The sequence below is a fragment of the Galeopterus variegatus genome, unplaced genomic scaffold, assembly GCF_000696425.1.
Source record: "Galeopterus variegatus unplaced genomic scaffold, G_variegatus-3.0.2 Scaffold10036, whole genome shotgun sequence".
NCBI lineage: Eukaryota > Metazoa > Chordata > Mammalia > Dermoptera > Cynocephalidae > Galeopterus > Galeopterus variegatus.
This window is the reverse complement of record NW_007736147.1, coordinates 33422-50856: the sequence shown is the minus strand read 5'-3', so window position 1 is coordinate 50856 and position 17435 is coordinate 33422. Positions and strand designations below refer to the sequence as shown.

The following is a 17435-nucleotide window of genomic DNA, read 5'->3' as shown; positions in this document are numbered from 1 at the left end:
CCCCTCCCCTCCAGGGCCCCGGGGAGCGTTTCCTTGGCTCCTGGGGAGGAGACGTTTCCTAATCTCGGGCCGGGGTTAAAGTTCTGGTACTGGTGAGATGCTGGAAGCTGCGGCCGCAGCCGCAACCCGTCCCAGAGGTGCCCTGTCGCCTGTCGCCGCCGCCGCCAGCACCACTGCTACCGCTGCCACTGCCGCCCTGCCAGGGCCATGTTCGCTCTGGGCTTGCCGTTCTTGGTGTTCTTGGGGGCCTCGGTCGAGAGCCATCTGGGGGTTCTGGGGCCCAAGAACGTCTCGCAGAAAGATGCCGAGTTTGAGCGCACCTACGTGGACGAGGTCAACAGTGAGCTGGTGAACATCTACACCTTCAACCATACTGTGACCCGCAACCGGGTGAGGGCTGGGGCCGGGCTGGGGGTCTGAGGTGAGTGGCTGGGCAGACAAGGCTTAGGCGATCCTGCCAATCCCCTACCCTTTTAGGAGGTTCCATGAACGAGCTGCCCCGTTGGGTTCCCGGTTCCCAGAACCACTCTGGAGCCTCGCGACCAGTCCCTCTTCCTTTGCCATCAGTGTTTCTCTGAAGCTCCAACTGGACAGTTTTTGAAGTTGTCTTTTTCCCAGCTTCTCTTCGACCCCTTCCTTTCCACCAGTTGTGGTCTGATGGAGCCTGGTCTGCTCTCTACCCTCAGCCTCAGAATCTCAGCTCTGTGGGGTCTGGCTGTGAGGGAACGCAGGCTTGGTTCTGGGCTTGCCCAGAAACCCCCAGGGGGATAGACAGGCCCAGAACTGAAAGCTCTGCCTAGGCAAATTACAGCTCAGGCTCCTCAGAAAGATAAAGGCAGGACTTCCCAGCCCCAAAAGGCAGCTGGCCTTGTAAGTTGCCAGTGGCAGAGATAAGGCCAACTTCAAGTTGGGTGGGAAGAGAAAGGGAGTTTGTCCACTGTGAAGAATCCACCTTACCCTGACTCTTCTTTCATTTTTTCCCCAGGTATGAGTCCCTGAGTTGAACCTTGGCATAGCTAGGTTTGGGAAGTCTTGACCCCAGGCAGAGCTGAGATTGGGCAAATTCTTGCAGCCTGGCTATGTAGTTTCCTACCCAGCTCTCTTTCTCCAGAACTGGTTTTACTGGGAAGCAGTGGAGTCGAGAAGGTGGAATCTGATTTTTTTTTTTTTTTTTTTAGTATGGGGAGGAGTTTTTCTTTGGCAGGCCAGGATCTGCCTTCAGTTCCTGGTCCTCTGAAGTTTGATCTCCTGCTTGGAGTCCTTTCTTTTTTCCCATATCTGGGGTCACCCCAAGAGCTGTGGTCTCTACCCCTTTGGGAAATACTGCCTTAGGGCTTGGGTTTCAGCAGCTCAGTAACAAGCATTCCCAAAATTTATGTAGTTTTTTTTTTTTCTTTAAGCTCCCACTGTCCTATATATGTTCCTCCATAGCTCCTAAGGTGAGAATATCATTTTTATAGAGGGGGAAATTGAGATTAGAGATATGAAGTGACTTCTCCACAGCCGGTCCCTTGGTCAGAGCTAAGGGCAACTTGGCTTTCAAAACCTATTTCCTCCCTACCCCCATCCTTCTTCCACCCCTGCCCTCACTCCTACCCCCAGTGGGCTCTGACCCCCGAGATTACTTGTTGAAGCAGAGTTTCCTACTGGTTTCCTGGCTCACAAGAAGACTGAGGAGAATCTGCTCTCCTGTGTGGGTGTGTACGTGCACATGTGTGTGCAGGCCTGTGTGTCTGTGCACATGGACAGGAATGGGGTATCCTGGAGATCCCCAAGGTCTCTGTTGCGTTTCCTGTGGGGGAGGTAGGCAGTCGTTTAGGTCCTGTTGCCCCACACACACCTGCCACCCAGGAGCCTGTGTCTTCCATAAGCCTCTCTTCTCACTCAGCATAAGTCCGTCCTGGAGACTGGGGGATGTCCTGGCAGAAGAAGGACATAGATGGCTTCCCAGTCTGACCAGGATGGAGAAAGAACAATGTGGTTGGCATGAGAGAGGTCAGGCTCACAGTCTCTGGGGCCATGTGTACCAGGTGGCAGAGGCTTGAGAGGGACATTTCTGTGTTATTCTGCAGACGGAGGGCGTGCGTGTGTCAGTGAACGTCCTGAACAAGCAGAAGGGGGCGCCTTTGCTGTTTGTGGTCCGCCAGAAGGAGGCTGTGGTGTCCTTCCAGGTGCCCCTAATCCTGCGAGGGCTGTGAGTTGGACCTGGGGATCAGGGAGGGGGGACCCAGGCCAGGCCTTGCCCAGGGCCTCACTCAGGTACCCCCCTGTTTCTCTTCCCTATTCCCTGAGCCAGGAAGCTGGTCAATGGCATGAGGGCCAAGCCAGCCAGCCTGGAGCTTGTCAGCCTAAGGGTGAGAGGTGGCAGAGACCAGATAGGAAGAATTGGGGCCTTGCTCCTCTGGAGTGGCAGGCCAGCTGGGACAGGAGTCATGTTCTGATTCTCTGCCTCGGGCCACAGGTATCAGCGCAAGTACCTCTACCAAAAGGTAGAACGAACACTTTGTCAGCCCCCCACCAAGAATGAGTCTGAGGTCCAGTTCTTCTACGTGGATGTGTCCACCCTGTCACTAGTCAACACCACGTACCAGCTCCGGGTCAGCCGAATGGATGACTTTGTGCTCAGGTCAGCAGGGTAGAACGAGGGGAACATGGGGACTGGCCTACCTCCCAAGCTCTGGGAGTGACTATGGGGGGCTCTTCTCTGCCCTGCAGGACGGGGGAGCAGTTTAGCTTCAATACCACAGCAGCCCAGCCCCAGGTAAAATCTCCCTGTCGACTACCCCTCAAGAGGAGAAATGGGGGAATTTGACCATGAGAGTAGGACTGGTCAACAGTCTTTGCTGGGACTTTCAAGTTGGTTATTCTCCATGGAGGGACTCTCTGGAAAAAGGAGTTCAGGCCCTGAGGTGGTGAGGGACAGGAAGCATGGGACAGTGCAGAGACATGGAGTCTGGTGACCATCTTTCCTACTCTGCCTCTCAGGCACTGGCCTGAGTGCCCAGCTGAGCCTGAAGGGAATGGTTTACAGAAAACGAGGCTGCTTATGGTCAAGACCCTTCTGCCCAGAGAGCCTCCACTGTCCAACCCTGAGAGAATTCTGGGTCCTCGCTTGTGGGAAACTCTTCCTTTCTAGAGGGGCAGAGAGCATCCTCATGAGATGGGGCTCTCTCTGCCCCTCCCATGCCCTCAGTATTACAAGTATGAGTTCCCTGAGGGAGTGGACTCAGTGATTGTCAAGGTGACCTCCAATAATGCCTTCCCCTGCTCAGTCATCTCCATCCAGGATGTCCTGGTAAGTTGCCTGCCCTTTTACTCTCCAACAGCAGGTAGCTGGGCTGTTGAAGAAAAGGGACAGGGCCTAGGGCCCATTCATCTGCCTCTCCCTTCCTCCCTCTGTAGTGCCCTGTCTACGACCTGGACAACAACGTGGCCTTCATCGGCATGTACCAGACTATGACCAAGAAGGCAGCCATCACTGTGCAGGTAGGACAAACACATGCCCTGTGGGAGATGTGGCTGGGTAACTTCCCAAACCCTGTGCTCCTTTTCCTCTGCTCCATTCCTACTCTACACAAGATTGAGTCTTGTCCCTCCAGTCTGCGTGACTTTGGGTCCCCTGATAGATGTGAGAGTTGAACAATAATTCCAATCACCCCTGGGAACAGGAGAGAGCAGAGTTCCCTTTCTGGTTGTTATATCTACTTTAATCATTGTAACAACAGTGAAGAGAGGAAAGGGGCCCCAGGGCCCTGGCTGATACTGGGTGCTATCCTTGGCAAAGGCTGAAACCTGTTCTGGGGGCAGGGAGGGGGAAGTCGTGTTTATCTCACAACATCAAGTCATGCACCTGACAGGGCAATATTGCACCTCAGCTTATTCTCCTGGCTGATGCCCAGCCTATAGTAGGACCACCCATGTAGGGCACAAACGCATTTACTCACCTGGCTGTAGTGTAGGTTCAGGGTTTGGGTTCTGGAGCCAGACAATCTTGGCTCTACCATTTATTAACAATGTGACCTAGGGCCGGCCCGGTGGCGCACTGGATAGTGCGCCGCTTGGGAAGCGCAGTGGCGCTCCCGTCCGAGGGTTCGGATCCCACATACAGACCGGCTCCCGCTCACTGGCTGAGCGAGGCGCGGGAGCAACACCGAGGCTTGCGATCCCGTTGCCGGTCCCCGGTCCGGTACGGGGGCAACACTGAGGGTTGCGATCCGTTGCCGGACACAGAAAAAAGACAAAAGACAAAAAAAAAAAAAAAAAAAAAAAAAAACAATGTGACCTCAAGCTAACTTCTCTGAGCTTGTGCAGCAGGGATAATAATAGTACTTTTCTCAAAGGTCTTTGTGAGGATTAAGTAAAGTAATATATGTGAGGAGTTTAGGGCTAGCCAGTTAGCTCGGTTAGAGTGCAGTGTTATAACAGTAAGGTCAAGGGTTTGGGTCTCTGTACTAGACAGCTGCCAAAAAAAAAAAAGTTTAGTGTGATGTTTGGCCCAAAGTAAGTATTCAGAAAAGGATTGTGATGATGATGATGTTGACAATATTCATCATCAACAACCTGCAGCGCAAAGACTTCCCCAGCAACAGCTTTTATGTGGTGGTGGTGGTGAAGACCGAAGACCAGGCCTGTGGGGGTTCCTTGCCTTACTACCCCTTTGTAGAAGGTATATTTTGTGCCCTGGACCTGGCTAGGGATGGGGAGGGTTGGTGGCTTCCTGGGGGTGGGAAGAGCCTGTGTGGTTGATTGGTGAACCTGATAGGATGTGGGTTTTTGGTCCCAGACTCTCCAAGACCTGGTCCATGCTCCAGGAATCCACCTATTTGCCACTCTGACATTTTACTTCCAGATGAACCGGTTGATCAAGGGCACCGCCAGAAAACCCTGTCAGTGCTGGTATCTCGAGCAGTCACGTGTGAGTGTGGGTGGCTGAGTATAATGGATGAGCCCTTTTGGCTTTTCCTCTCAGACCTGGGATATAGGGTGTTCTCTGAATGGGAAGGGGGATGAGGACCTACTCAAGCAGGCTGAGGGGGCAGGAAGGGGAAGTGTTCTTGGCAGGCTTCAAGATGGCAAGAACCCATCCTGAGTTCCAGTGTAATGTGGTGCAGAGAGCCCATGACTAAAGATTGAAGAACTGAGTTCTCATTCACTCTCTGCCACTTATCAGCAGTGTAATCTCAGGGAGCCTCAGTTTCCCTATCTCTATAACAGAGGTAATAAAATCTGTCCCGTTTGTCTCACTAAATTATGAGGTTTGGCACAAAATTAGCAGGAAAGTACCTGGCCCCAAGTCAGTGCTTAGTAAATATTTATGGAGTGATTAAATGGGGTACTTTATTAACTGGAAAGTATAAGATAAAAGTAAGGATTGTGATAGGAAGGGAAAGAAGGTGCCTTTCCTATATGGATTATTTACTCTGCAAATATTTATTGAATCCCTCCCATGTATCGGGTGCTCTGCTAGGGCTAGCAGGGAGGTCCTGTCTACAGGGGCAGGAGGCTGTTGCTTTACAGGGTGCTGAGAGCTGTGATGAGCAAAGGACAGGTCACTGTGGGGACATAGGACAGAGAAGGCTTCCTAAGGGCATAGTCTCTGAGTTGTGGTTTGAAGGGTAAGTCAAGATGGAGTTTTCAAGAAGTAGAAGAGAAGGTTCTTCCACATGGAGCAACATGAGTGAAGACAGGATTGTGTCAGAGCATTTGGGGACTGCCAGTTCACACTGGGTGGGGCATTACATTTGAGGGGAAGTGATGAGAGATTGGGGCTGGGCACAGAAGCCAGGTCACGAAGGCCCTTGGGTGCCAGTGTTGGAAGGTTTTGACCTGTCCACCTTCCTGCTTCCCTCCCCACAGCTGAGGCCTACGTTGGTGGGATGCTCTTTTGCTTGGGCATATTTCTTTCCTTCTACCTGCTGACTGTCCTCCTGGCCTGTTGGGAGAACTGGAGGTAAAATAGAACTGCTGGGCCTTCCCCTGGTTGGGGGTGGGTTGGGCAGGGGGTGTGGGAGAGATAGTCTGGCAGCATCTGAGCCGGCCCAGGGTAACGTGTGCCATCCGTGGAATATAGGAAGGCAGGCCCCTGTTAGGGTCTGTGGTCCATGGGCCTCTCCTCCCCTCAACCTTCTTTCCAAGCAGGCAGACCCCATATTGCTCCCCAGCCTGGGAGGAAGCCTGGGGTCAAGGGCGGGAAACAGTGCGATAGGGATCAGCATGGGATAAAGAGGGTAGAAGAAAGGCCAGCCCAGCATAGGAGAGATCCTCGGCCTGCCCCACCTGGGTGGCCCCTGGATTCTGTCCCTGCAGGCAGAGGAAGAAGACCCTGCTGATGGCCATGGACCGAGCCTGCCCAGAAAGCGGTACTTCCAGGGTTCTGGGTGGGGAAGGCAGGGTTTGCTTTGTGTTCCAGAGGGAGTAGTGGTGGAGGGTTCCCTTGGGAGGAGGAAGGGCTGGGGGCTTCTGAATGCTCAGATTGGGAGTAATACTCTACAGATGGAAGCAGTGCTGGGACATTGTGCCCATCAGTGCCTAAGAAGTGCACCTTAGAGGTTATCACTTGATTCATTCTCTGTGTCTAGCTGCACTGTCTGCCTGCCTCGGGCAGTGCTGCTCACAGTCCCCGAGATTATTAACCTTTCATTCTCTCTCCCTTTCTTCCACCCCTCCCTCTCTTTCTATCTTCTCTTCTGCTTGGGACCTTCTCTCTCAGCTTCTCTCCTTGGTAAGCTCCAGGTGCTGTGGGCAGAGGAGCTGGAGTCCAGAGGGGGGGTGGGAGGTGCAGCACAAGGGCTGTCTGGGGGGACCTGGGCAGGCTGGATATTGTCTGTTTTTGCTGTTGGTAACTCAGATGCCTCAGTTCCTTGGCCTTCCTCTCTCTTTAGAGAGCACAGGGTGGTGGGTGTTTCCATTGTAGGGGCACACAGGAGGTCGGGGAAGGTGGGGGTGGGGGTAGGAGTGAGGTGTGTTTGCCTGGAGAGGTGCGTATTCTTTGCTGCTGGCATGGCCTCTCTATGGTGATCTTCTCTGGATTCTTCCTTTTCTCTTCTTCGCTGTAGCCTTGCTCTGCTTCCAGGGCTAAGGGGACCTTGACTTCTTATTGCAGGTCACCCTCGGATCCTGGCTGATTCCTTTCCTGGCAGCCCCCCTTATGAAGGTTACAACTATGGCTCCTTTGGTACGTTTCCAAGCCAGAGGCTGTGCTTGCCTGCTCACAATCTGGTCTCCTTAGGCCTCTGAGGTGGTAAAGTGGCAGCCAGCCTCCTCTTGCTGCCCACACCCTCCGTACGTTTCCAAGCCAGAGGCTGTGCTTGCCTGCTCACAATCTGGTCTCCTTAGGCCTCTGAAGTGGTAAAGTGGCAGCCAGCCTCCTCTTGCTGCCCACACCCTCCGTGGCTGCTCAGAGCCCCTTAGGTATGGGTCCAGTGTTGTCCCCTTCTCTGAGGTCTCTCCTACCTGCCTCACCACTTCCCATTCCCTGCAGAGAATGGTTCCGGATCCACTGATGGTTTGGTCAACAGTGCGGGCACTGGGGACCTCTCTTACAGTTACCAGGGTGAGTGGGCCAGGCAGGGAGTGGCTTGTGGTGCAGGGCTGGTGTTGGCTGGGTGAAACGTCATAGCAGGCAGTTGCCTCTTCTGCCAGGTGCTGGGACCAGGGAGGGCCTGCTGTTCTCCTGCTCCTCTCCTCCCACATCCTTTCCTCCTTGGCCACAGTTCCTTGGTAACTTTCCCTTTCCTTTGAAGGGCACGACCAGTTCAAGCGGCGTCTCCCTTCTGGCCAGATGCGGCAGCTGTGCATTGCCATGGGTAGATGTGGGGAGGGGGTGGGGCTGCCCTGCCAATCAGCTCCTGCCAGGGTGGTTGACTGGAGCCTGCTGGCTCCAGGCTCAGAAAGATGCTTTGTGCATGGCTTCCCCATCTAATGCCAATGAGTGCCAGCTCCTGTGACTTCTGAGATAGGCAGGCACTGACCCCTGATGCTGGTGGGCTGGCACCTCAGCTACCCTCAGACCGATGTTCTAGTTTGCTGTCCTCTCTGCCAGCACCCTCACTCCCTGGCCTGCTGGGGTAGGGCTTGTAGGCATGGGTGTCACGGTCTGGCCTCTGGGGGCTTTGGTCAGGCATGGTCACAGGAGGAAGCTAATGAAGGCAAGAGACAAAAACAGGATGAAGGAGAGATGCTCTTTCTAGAGGTGGCCTCTTGCCCTTGCCTGCACCCCAGGCCCACTGGGTCTTTAACCAGTGGAGGCCAGGACAGTGTCCCCTCAGAACCCACAGTACTGGGCATGTTCTAATCAGCGTGATTTGCCAAGTTCAATCCTTTTTCTTGTGTCAGGGGCCTGGGGTCTGCTCCGTGACCTGGCTTGGGAAGCCCAAGCTCATGGAAGGGAGGTGGGAGTAGAGCAAAGCTGGAGCGGTCCCTGTTGGGGGACTCTTCACAGAGCCTTGCTCCTCGCTAGGACAGGAGCACCTGATATCTCTTCCCAGCCCTGCTCTGAGCCCCGGCCCACAATTTGCCTCTTCCCTATTGCCTAGTAATTTTGACAATTGCCTCAGAGGGGTGGGGCAGACCTTAAATTTTGTGCCCACTGTACAACCCTCCCTCTCTGCCCTTCCCAGGCCACTCCTTTGACCCAGTGGGCACTCGGCCACGACTGGACTCCATGAGCTCTGTGGAGGAGGATGACTATGACACATTGACCGACATCGATTCAGACAAGAATGTCATTCGCACCAAGGTCTGACCCATGGACCTGGCCTGGCCAGGGGCTTCCCAAGGAAGGGACTTTCTGTGTTCAGGCCCCAGTATCTATCCCACTATGTGGTATAGAGGGAAGCAGAAGGAAAGAGGACAGATTCCAGGGGAAACTAACTCGACCTCCAACCCCTTCTGGACTGATTGGCCAAACCTCCTTGGTTTAACTGGCCGCAGCAACAGGATGGCGCAGAACCCTGCCTGCCTGAATTTGGGGCTATCTGAGGGAGGCCCCTCTCGTCCACCTCCTAACTTGGGCAAGGGGGCTTCTGCCAGGTTGGGGTAGGTAGGGCTCATGCCAGCTTCTCCCCAGCAATACCTCTACGTGGCTGACCTGGCACGGAAGGACAAGCGTGTTCTGCGGAAAAAGTACCAGATCTACTTCTGGTGAGCGAGCCAAGCAGGAGGAGTTCCTTTTGGTGGTGGGTGGCGTGGTGGCTCCTCAGACCCCACCCGCCTCACTGCTGCCCTCCCGCTCCTCAGGAACATTGCCACCATTGCTGTCTTCTATGCCCTTCCTGTGGTGCAGCTAGTGATCACCTACCAGACGGTGAGAGGACAGGGGACACCACCTCAAAATGCAGGGCCTCCAGCTCTGGAATGAGCACAGGTGTTAGGTCACAAACTTGGGTTCAAATCCCAAGTCCACCTGACCAGCTGAGAATGACCTAGGGCAAATCACTTAACCTCCCTAAGCATCAGTTTCTTCATCTGCAAAATGGGGGCAGCGTAATACCAATAATAGCAGCTTCCCTAGATTGTTGTGGGGATTATGAAGCACAAGTCCTGGGACTTTGCAAATGTTAGTTTCCTTTCCCCTTTCTGTGTACTGTAGGACAAGAACTTCCATCACGGTAATGCCTCAGGGTTTTCAGCCACACCTAGTGAGGGGGGACTGTGCCATTTGGTATCCCTCTTTTCAAAATGGGCCCAGGCTGGGACTTTGCAAATGTTAGTTTCCTTTCCCCTTTCTGTGTACTGTAGGACAAGAACTTCCGTCACGGTAATGCCTCAGGGTTTTCAGCCACACCTAGTGAGGGGGGACAGTGACTATGCCATTTGGTATCCCTCTTTTCAAAATGTGCCCAGTTGGTGTGGCGTTGTCTATGGACTGAGCTGGCAGCGTTAGCAGCCCCACTCCCTGCCCTTGCTCCCGCTGCAGGTGGTGAATGTCACAGGGAATCAGGACATCTGCTACTACAACTTCCTCTGTGCCCACCCACTGGGCAACCTCAGGTGGGGACTATGCTGAGAGCCCTTTCCAGCCCTTTTCCAGGCCTGTGGTGAATCAGGGCGGGGGCAGGGGCCTTGTGAATACCTGCCTGGACTTGGGGAGAGGCCTGAGTGTGAGGCCCAGACGGTGTGCCTTCTGCCGCCCCTTCCAGCGCCTTCAACAACATCCTCAGCAACCTGGGGTACATCCTGCTGGGGCTGCTCTTCCTGCTCATCATCTTGCAGCGGGAGATCAACCACAACCGAGCCGTGCTGCGCAATGACCTCTATGCCCTGGTGAGGGAGCATCTACCTGCCCGTTGAGACCTCGGCTCTAGTACACCCTTCCTGGCAGGCCTGGTCCTGCCCGCCCTGCCCTGCCCACACACCCACTCACCATGCCCCCACCCCTCTTCCTCCTCTGCTCCTCTCAGTTACGCCTTTCGGTTCCCTTCCTCCCATCCCACTTCACTTCCTCGCTCCCTTCCTTTCTCTTCCTCCCCGACAGGAATGTGGGATCCCAAAACACTTCGGTCTGTTCTATGCCATGGGCACAGCCCTGATGATGGAGGGACTGCTTAGTGCTTGTTATCATGTCTGCCCCAACTATACCAATTTCCAGTTTGGTGAGTAGGGTCTCCCTCTTCTCTGGCTGAACCTAGAGCAGGGACCTGCCTGAGTCCTTCACCATCCCCAAGTCACCTGTGGGGATCCTCAAGACTCAGCCCTGTGGGAAACTGCAAGACTGGGGGTGCCTGCGTGTGCACACATTGTAGCATATAGAAAATGGGCATCTGGATCTGGATTCTATGTCATTCATCTGTCGAGCTTTTCCTATGTAAAGGCATCTGCAAGCCCTGAGAAAACAAAGGTAATTAAGAAATGGTTCTTTATCTCAGGATGCTCACAGACTAAGACAATCAGACTCCGTTGTCCTTGGTGTCAGGAGATATCAGACTTTGCATGAAAGCCAGTGGGGTGTGGCAGGGACAGTTAAGGGACTGGAGTTAAAGTGCCAACCCACTACCAGCCCATTCAGTGGCTGTAACAAGGGCTCTCTCTTCCTCTGTGATTGTGGGGGCTGGGAGCTGTCTGCTGAGGCTTGGATGTTTCTGTAGCTCCCCTCCCTGTCCCCCAACCTAGACACATCGTTCATGTACATGATTGCTGGGCTCTGCATGCTGAAGCTCTACCAGAAGCGGCACCCAGACATCAACGCCAGTGCCTATAGCGCCTATGCCTGTTTGGCCATCGTCATCTTCTTCTCTGTGCTGGGCGTGGTGAGGGCCTGACCCACTCTGCTCACCCTGTAGGAAAGGTGCACGTGCATTCACACACACGTGGCGTGCACACCCCCTCTCCACCTCCTGCAAGAGAGATCCCTTCCCTAAGATGCCTTCCTGGGCCCCCTCAGAGAGTTCCTGCCTGGAGGAGCAGTGAGCCCCAGGAAGGCCAGGCCACGGGAGCAGCTTCGCTCAGCACTTCCTCACCCCTGCCTTTGGTGGCCTCTTGACAGGTGTTTGGCAAAGGGAACACAGCGTTTTGGATCGTCTTCTCCATCATTCACATCACTGCCACTCTGCTCCTCAGCACGCAGCTCTATTACATGGGCCGCTGGAAGCTGGGTGAGGACATGCCTGGGGCAGGGAGTGGCAGGGGGCCTGGGAGGCCCTGTGGAATGAGGGGTTGGTGGCCTTGGGAACCTGGACACAGGAGCCACTCGGATTCTGTCCTCTCAGGATGCCTCACTGGGCGAGAAATTAAATAAGGCTTTGGCATTGCTGTGCCTTCCGAAGGCCCTGGCTCCTCCCAGCTGTCACAGGCCAGGGGTCTGGCAGAGAAGGGTGCCGTGCCTTTCAGCACCACTTCCTTCTTGCAGACTCGGGGATCTTCCGCCGCATCCTTCACGTGCTCTACACGGACTGCATCCGGCAGTGCAGCGGGCCCCTCTATGTGGTACCTACCCCACTCCCTGGCCCTTTCCTCCTCCTCCTCTTCTCTTCCCTCCGATGGGGGTGGGGGTGTAGCTGAGAAGCCAGGGGAGGGTGGGACTGGCTGACTTGGGCCTTCTTCCAAGGCCTTCTTCTCTACCTGTCTGTCTGCCCCCCCCTGCAGCCTCCCCTCTCAGTCCCCGTGTCTCTGCTTCCCTCTAGGACCGCATGGTGCTGCTGGTCATGGGCAACATTATCAACTGGTCGCTGTGAGTCTGGCCACTGTTCGTGGTGGCCTGGCTGGGTGGACAGCTGGGGGCTTGGCCGGCCACTGGCCCCCTTGGGGGCCATGGAGAACTTTTAAACATAAAAATGGCATAGAAAATAGGAGCTGAGGAGAGAGGTATTGGCATCTGGGCTTCTAGAATCTTCCATGGGCCTTTGAACCCAGCCCAACATCATAATAAAACGTGCTGGGGTAGAGGCGAGGGAGAGCCCTTTTCTTGCTCTCAGCTCTCCTCTGCTTCAACAGCCGCTCATTCCCCACCAGGGCTGCCTACGGGCTCATCATGCGCCCCAACGATTTTGCCTCCTACTTGTTGGCCATTGGCATCTGCAACCTGCTTCTTTACTTCGCCTTCTACATCATTATGAAGGTGAGTGGGGAACGGCTGAGCATCCTCTGTCAGCTGCTCTGCTTTTGGGGGAAGTAGCTGGGCACAGCCCGCCTGAGGCAACACCGAGAGGGAGTGAGAATTTTTCTGTCATCTGTCTAGGCCCGTGAGGAGGGGGGAGGCTTAAGCCTCATGCCTGTGCCCCCCTGGGAGCCCACTGTATCCTAAAAGCCGTTTTCTGAGCCCCTTCCATATTCTCTTTTTTTTTTTTGACCGGTAAGGGGATCACAACCCTTGGCTTGGTGTTGTCAGCACCACGCTCAGCCAGTGAGCAAACCAGCCATCCCTATATAGGATCCGAACCCGCGGCGTCGGCGCCATCAGCACCGCACTCTCCCGAGTGAGCCACGGGGCCGGCCTGCCCCTTCCATATTCTAAATTGGCCCATGAGACTAGTAGCATCTCTGGCTGCAGTTGGGAAGGGCCCCTTGCAATGCAGAAGGGGTTGAGAGGAGGTAGGCTTGCTGAATCTGTGCTGGGCTTGGGCCTGTGAGGACCAGGTGCTTCCCAAGGGACCCCCATGCCATCCACTGTGAGAGAGCCCCCTGCACAGGGAGAGCCCCCTGGCCAGTACGCTTTGCCAGCATAAGGTTCTGGGTACGTGGAGACCCAGCCAGGGTGTATATTGGGGTGAGGACACCAGGCTGCTAGCGCGGGGACTTGTGCTGTGTGGCTGTGTGAAGTGGTATGAATCCAAGAAGGAATCTTAAAGGATCAGTCCTGAAAGCCTGGGAAGGCATCAGGCAGGGAAGTCAAGGCAAGGCTGTGAAATAAAGTGGAACGAGGCCTGGCCCTGAGGCTGCTGTTCCTTCCTCACCCCGTCCCAGCTCCGGAGCGGGGAGAGGATCAAGCTCATCCCCCTGCTCTGCATCGTCTGCACCTCCGTGGTCTGGGGCTTTGCACTCTTCTTCTTCTTCCAGGGACTCAGCACCTGGCAGGTGAGTAGTGGCCACGGGCACACTGTGAGCCGACAGATGGCCAGTTCTCTTTTTAAACATTGTTTGGGAGCACCTACCTTGGGCCAGCACTTTCATAGCTGCTTTCTCATTTAATCCTCCTAACATTAAACATTCCAGTGCGGAGAGAGCTCCATTTTACTTATGAGGCAGCTGAGGCTCAGAGAGGCCAAACAACCTCCCCAAGGGCACATAGCCAGTGAGTGGCACAGCTGGGGTTTGAAGCTAAGGATGTCAGGCTGTCTCCTCTGCCTCATAGGGCACCTACCATGTGCCAGGCTTTAATTCTGTGACCAGAACTAAGTCTGACATGGTGTCTGCCTTTGAGGCCCTCATAGTCTGGTTCAAGAGAGAGAGACTGTTGGTTCATGTCGTGATGTTTACAATATGATACATGAAATGAAGGACACAGGCCAGATGGGGCAGGGGAATATACAGGAGGACCGAGGACAGAGAGATCTGTGTTAATCCAGGAAGCTTCCTGGAGGAGGTGGGCCTCGCACTTGGCCATAAAGGCCCTGGGTGATGGGAAGGGCCCAGAGATGCTGTGACCTGAGTGGCGATACAGAGGCAGAAATAAACAAGGCAGGTTTGGAGGTCAGTGAATGCACTCATTGGGGAGCCAAGTGAAGACTGTGAACTCGAGGGCAGGGAAGATCTTGCTCAGTCTGTGGCCTCAGCATGTAGCACAGACAGCCCCTGACGCAGGGTGGATGGTCAGTAAGTGTGCGATAGAAGTTATGGTAGACCAGGGAGGACTTGGAGTGCCACAGGTCCTGGCTGCTGTTGCCCTTGAGCAGAGACGTGACTGACAATAGTGCTTTGTAGAAAACAATGAACTTGGAGGAAGGATTAGAGTAGGGGTCAGAGTCCAAGGCAGGGAATAGGTGAGGAGGCTTCGCGGCCTTCTAGCTTCTCTGAGGTGAGGGCATCTCAAGGTCATCACAGCCCTCTGCTCTCATTTTTTTTTTAATTGACACATTGTAATTGTAAATATTCATGGGGTCCAATTTGATGTTCCCTCTGCTCTTAGATCAAGGGAAGAAGAATCTGAAGGGATGAGGGTAAGAGTGAAAGGGGAAAAAAGAGCAGAAGCCAGTGAATTCAGGAGAAATTTGTAACAAAAGGCCATTTCTTAGATGTAGGGGACAAGGACAAGGGATGGGTCAGAATAGGGTGCCTTCCTGCTGGGGCTGGGAATAGGGGGTGCCCTGGAGTGAGAAAGGAGATGGATCCAGCCCTGGCCTTGCCCGAGCAGGTGGTTCTCCCTGTTCCTCCCCCAGGAAACCCCTGCAGAGTCGAGGGAGCACAACCGGGACTGCATCCTCCTCGACTTCTTTGATGACCATGACATTTGGCACTTCCTCTCCTCCATCGCCATGTTTGGGTCCTTCCTGGTACTGGGACTCTCCTGGCCTGAGCAGGGGAGGGTGGAGTAGGGGCACAGGTTGTCTCTTTTTGTGCCTCATCCTGTACCCACCCCGCAGGTGTTGCTGACACTGGATGACGACCTGGATACCGTGCAGCGGGACAAGATCTACGTCTTCTAGCAGGAGCTGGGCCCTTTGCTTCACCTCATGGGGACCTGAGCTCCTATGTGTCACCTTCAGGGTACCTCTGTAGTACTGGGGCTGTGAGTCCCAGCCCCGCTGCCCAGCGCTGGATGGCGGCAGGACAGCGAGGTCTAGCCCAGGCCTGCTCTGGGACAGTCATGGGGTGGCATTGAGCCTTGCAGCTGCCCTTTGCCAGGGAGGAAGTCTGCTCCCCTGAAACACAGACATTGGCCAAATTGCTGCTTTCTTCTCAGTGTTGGGGCCTTCCACGGGCCCTTGTCCATTGGCTGTCCATGTGTCCCTCTGCAGGAGGAAGGAGGGAAGGTGATGCCCTTGCCATTTCATGCCTTGCATTCTGCCCGTCCTTCCCCTCCCCCTCGGCCTGGGACCCAAAGCCCTTTCTTCCTCCCACATTCCCACTTCAGGGCCCTAGTCTGGGACCTACTGCTCTGTCCTGCACCAGGGCCCAGTTCTCTTTGGGGCTGTACCTGGCTGCCATCACTGCCCATTCCGGTCAGCCAGAATGGATGCGGGTGTGGGTTTTTGGGGGCTGGCCAGCTGGTGCCAGGCCTTTGGTGCTAAGGCTTGTGAGGAGCCCAGGGCAGGACCCACCTCCCTGTGACCTGGGCTCGGGACTGGCTCTTTAGCAATGAGGGTCAGCTCAATTTGAGAACCACCTTCTGATCTGAAGGGCTGAATTCAGAGGTCACCTCCTCATCTCATCAGCCGCCAGACTGATGCTGGCACCAGGAGTTGGGGGAAAGTGACTCACCCCGTCCCTTCCTTTCTTTCCAGGCCCTTAGTCCTGCCAAGCCCCAGCAGGGGGCCTTCCAGTGCCATTGACACTGCCCAAGAATGTCCAGGGGCAAAGGAGGGAAGAGACAAAGAGCTCAGCACATCCTGCCTCCTCCACAGCTGCAGGAGCCGCAGTGCCTGTCTTAGAAAGGGGCTTAAGGAAGGGATATGCTATTTTCCTCCATGTCCCCAGTCCCAGCCTCACTCTAAGAGCCAGGGCTGGCTTCTGAGTTTCCGTCCAGTCTTCAGCCACGTTCTGTGTTAGTCACACACATGCATCCATGGGAAACCTGGAGTTTACACTGAATTGCCCCCAGCTCTGAGCCCCCATGGGCACTCTGGTCCTTGTATCCCCTTCACCCAGTTCAGTCCATTCCAGATGCCAAGGATCAGGGAGGTTAGGTTGGACCTCTGCCTGGGATGGGAATGTGTTTTATTTTCTCAAAATTGTTTTTATAGCTCTCCTTGGGCTGGGTAAAGGAGATGGGTCTGAATCTTTTTTTCAGAGCTCCGTTTTATGTCTTTCCACACTACGGTTGCATTTCTGTTTTCTATGAATGAGTCTGCATTCAATAAAGAAACAACCAGACGCAGTTGTGGGCCCTTATTTGCTCACCTCCTGGGTGGAGATGTTGAGAATGAGGGATGGGGCAGGGGTCCTCCATTTCTCATTTCTTCTGGTCTTTCTCCTTCCAAGCCGCGGTTGCATGTGAACTGCAGTTCCTTGATGACCCCACTTTTTTCCTCTCCCTCGAGCAACAGCATTAATTCAGTAAACATCTACCAGGGGCCTGCTCTGTGCCAGGCACTATACTGGGCAAAGAGGCTAGTTTGTTGGTTTTTTTTTAAAAAAGATGACTGGTAAGGGGATCTTAACCCTTGACTTGGTGTGGTCAGCACCACGCTCTCCCAAGTGAGCCAACCGGCCATCCCTGTATAGGAATCCGAACCTTGGGCCTTGATATTATCAGCACCACACTGTCCTGAGTGAGCCACGGGCCAGTCCAAAGAGGCTAATTATTGAAAAAGCCTTTGCCATGTCATCTTACCTTGGAGACTCCCCCCCAAACTGGCAAATAGCAGCAGCCTCTGCCCACCTGGCCCTACCCGCCAGAGGCTGGCTTCACTTGCGACCTGAGGCGCCTCTCCCTCCCAGCTTGATAGGCTGTAGGTGCAGGCAGTGCCCCCAGACCTGGCTTTAATAGACAGAGAGGGTGGCTGGTTGCTGAGTGAGAGTGCTGGCCAGGGTGGGGTTGGTGCTCAGAAAACGCAAGATGGTGATGGATGGCGAGCAGGTTCCAAGAGAAATGTCCCGGCAATGTTGCTTTAGATTTCAGAAGGCCAAGGAGGACAAGACTCAGGGGCCAAGGAATCTGGTGAATTCAGGGGACAGCCAGAGGTGTATGGGGTCCAGGGATGGAAGGTATGGGCTTTTGCTGGTCCCCAGCTCCTCTCCCTGCTCTTCCCTTGTTGCGCCACTGGGAGGCACTAGAGCTCTATGCACCACTAGGCTCTGGCAAGAGTGAGGCTGGCTGTGGTGGGCGGAGCGTCTAAGGCGGG

The 17435-nt window shown here is 54.7% G+C and overlaps 1 protein-coding gene across 5 annotated transcripts; it reads left to right on the top strand.

The window, feature by feature from the left end:
* On the top strand, positions 1–16468 carry SIDT2 (SID1 transmembrane family, member 2). Of its 5 annotated transcripts, none has more exons than XM_008594033.1 (27): positions 103–390; positions 2073–2194; positions 2462–2626; positions 2716–2761; positions 3194–3295; positions 3403–3486; positions 4567–4666; positions 4784–4915; positions 5857–5950; positions 6307–6359; positions 6710–6721; positions 7103–7174; positions 7481–7552; positions 8619–8737; positions 9068–9141; positions 9238–9304; positions 9917–9990; positions 10140–10263; positions 10475–10592; positions 11110–11246; positions 11483–11591; positions 11846–11922; positions 12120–12166; positions 12448–12553; positions 13399–13509; positions 14811–14924; positions 15015–16468. In XM_008594033.1, the coding sequence occupies exons 1-27, from the start codon at positions 208–210 to the stop codon at positions 15075–15077; spliced, it is 2577 nt and encodes an 858-aa protein (XP_008592255.1). In that variant the 5' UTR covers positions 103–207; the 3' UTR covers positions 15078–16468. The 5 variants fall into 5 exon arrangements, with proteins under 5 accessions (XP_008592258.1, XP_008592255.1, XP_008592256.1 ...); XM_008594035.1 differs by having other exon boundaries at positions 104–390; positions 4850–4915; XM_008594036.1 differs by lacking the exon at positions 6710–6721 and having other exon boundaries at positions 1–390; positions 4850–4915.
* The last annotated feature ends 967 nt before the right edge of the window (positions 16469–17435 follow it).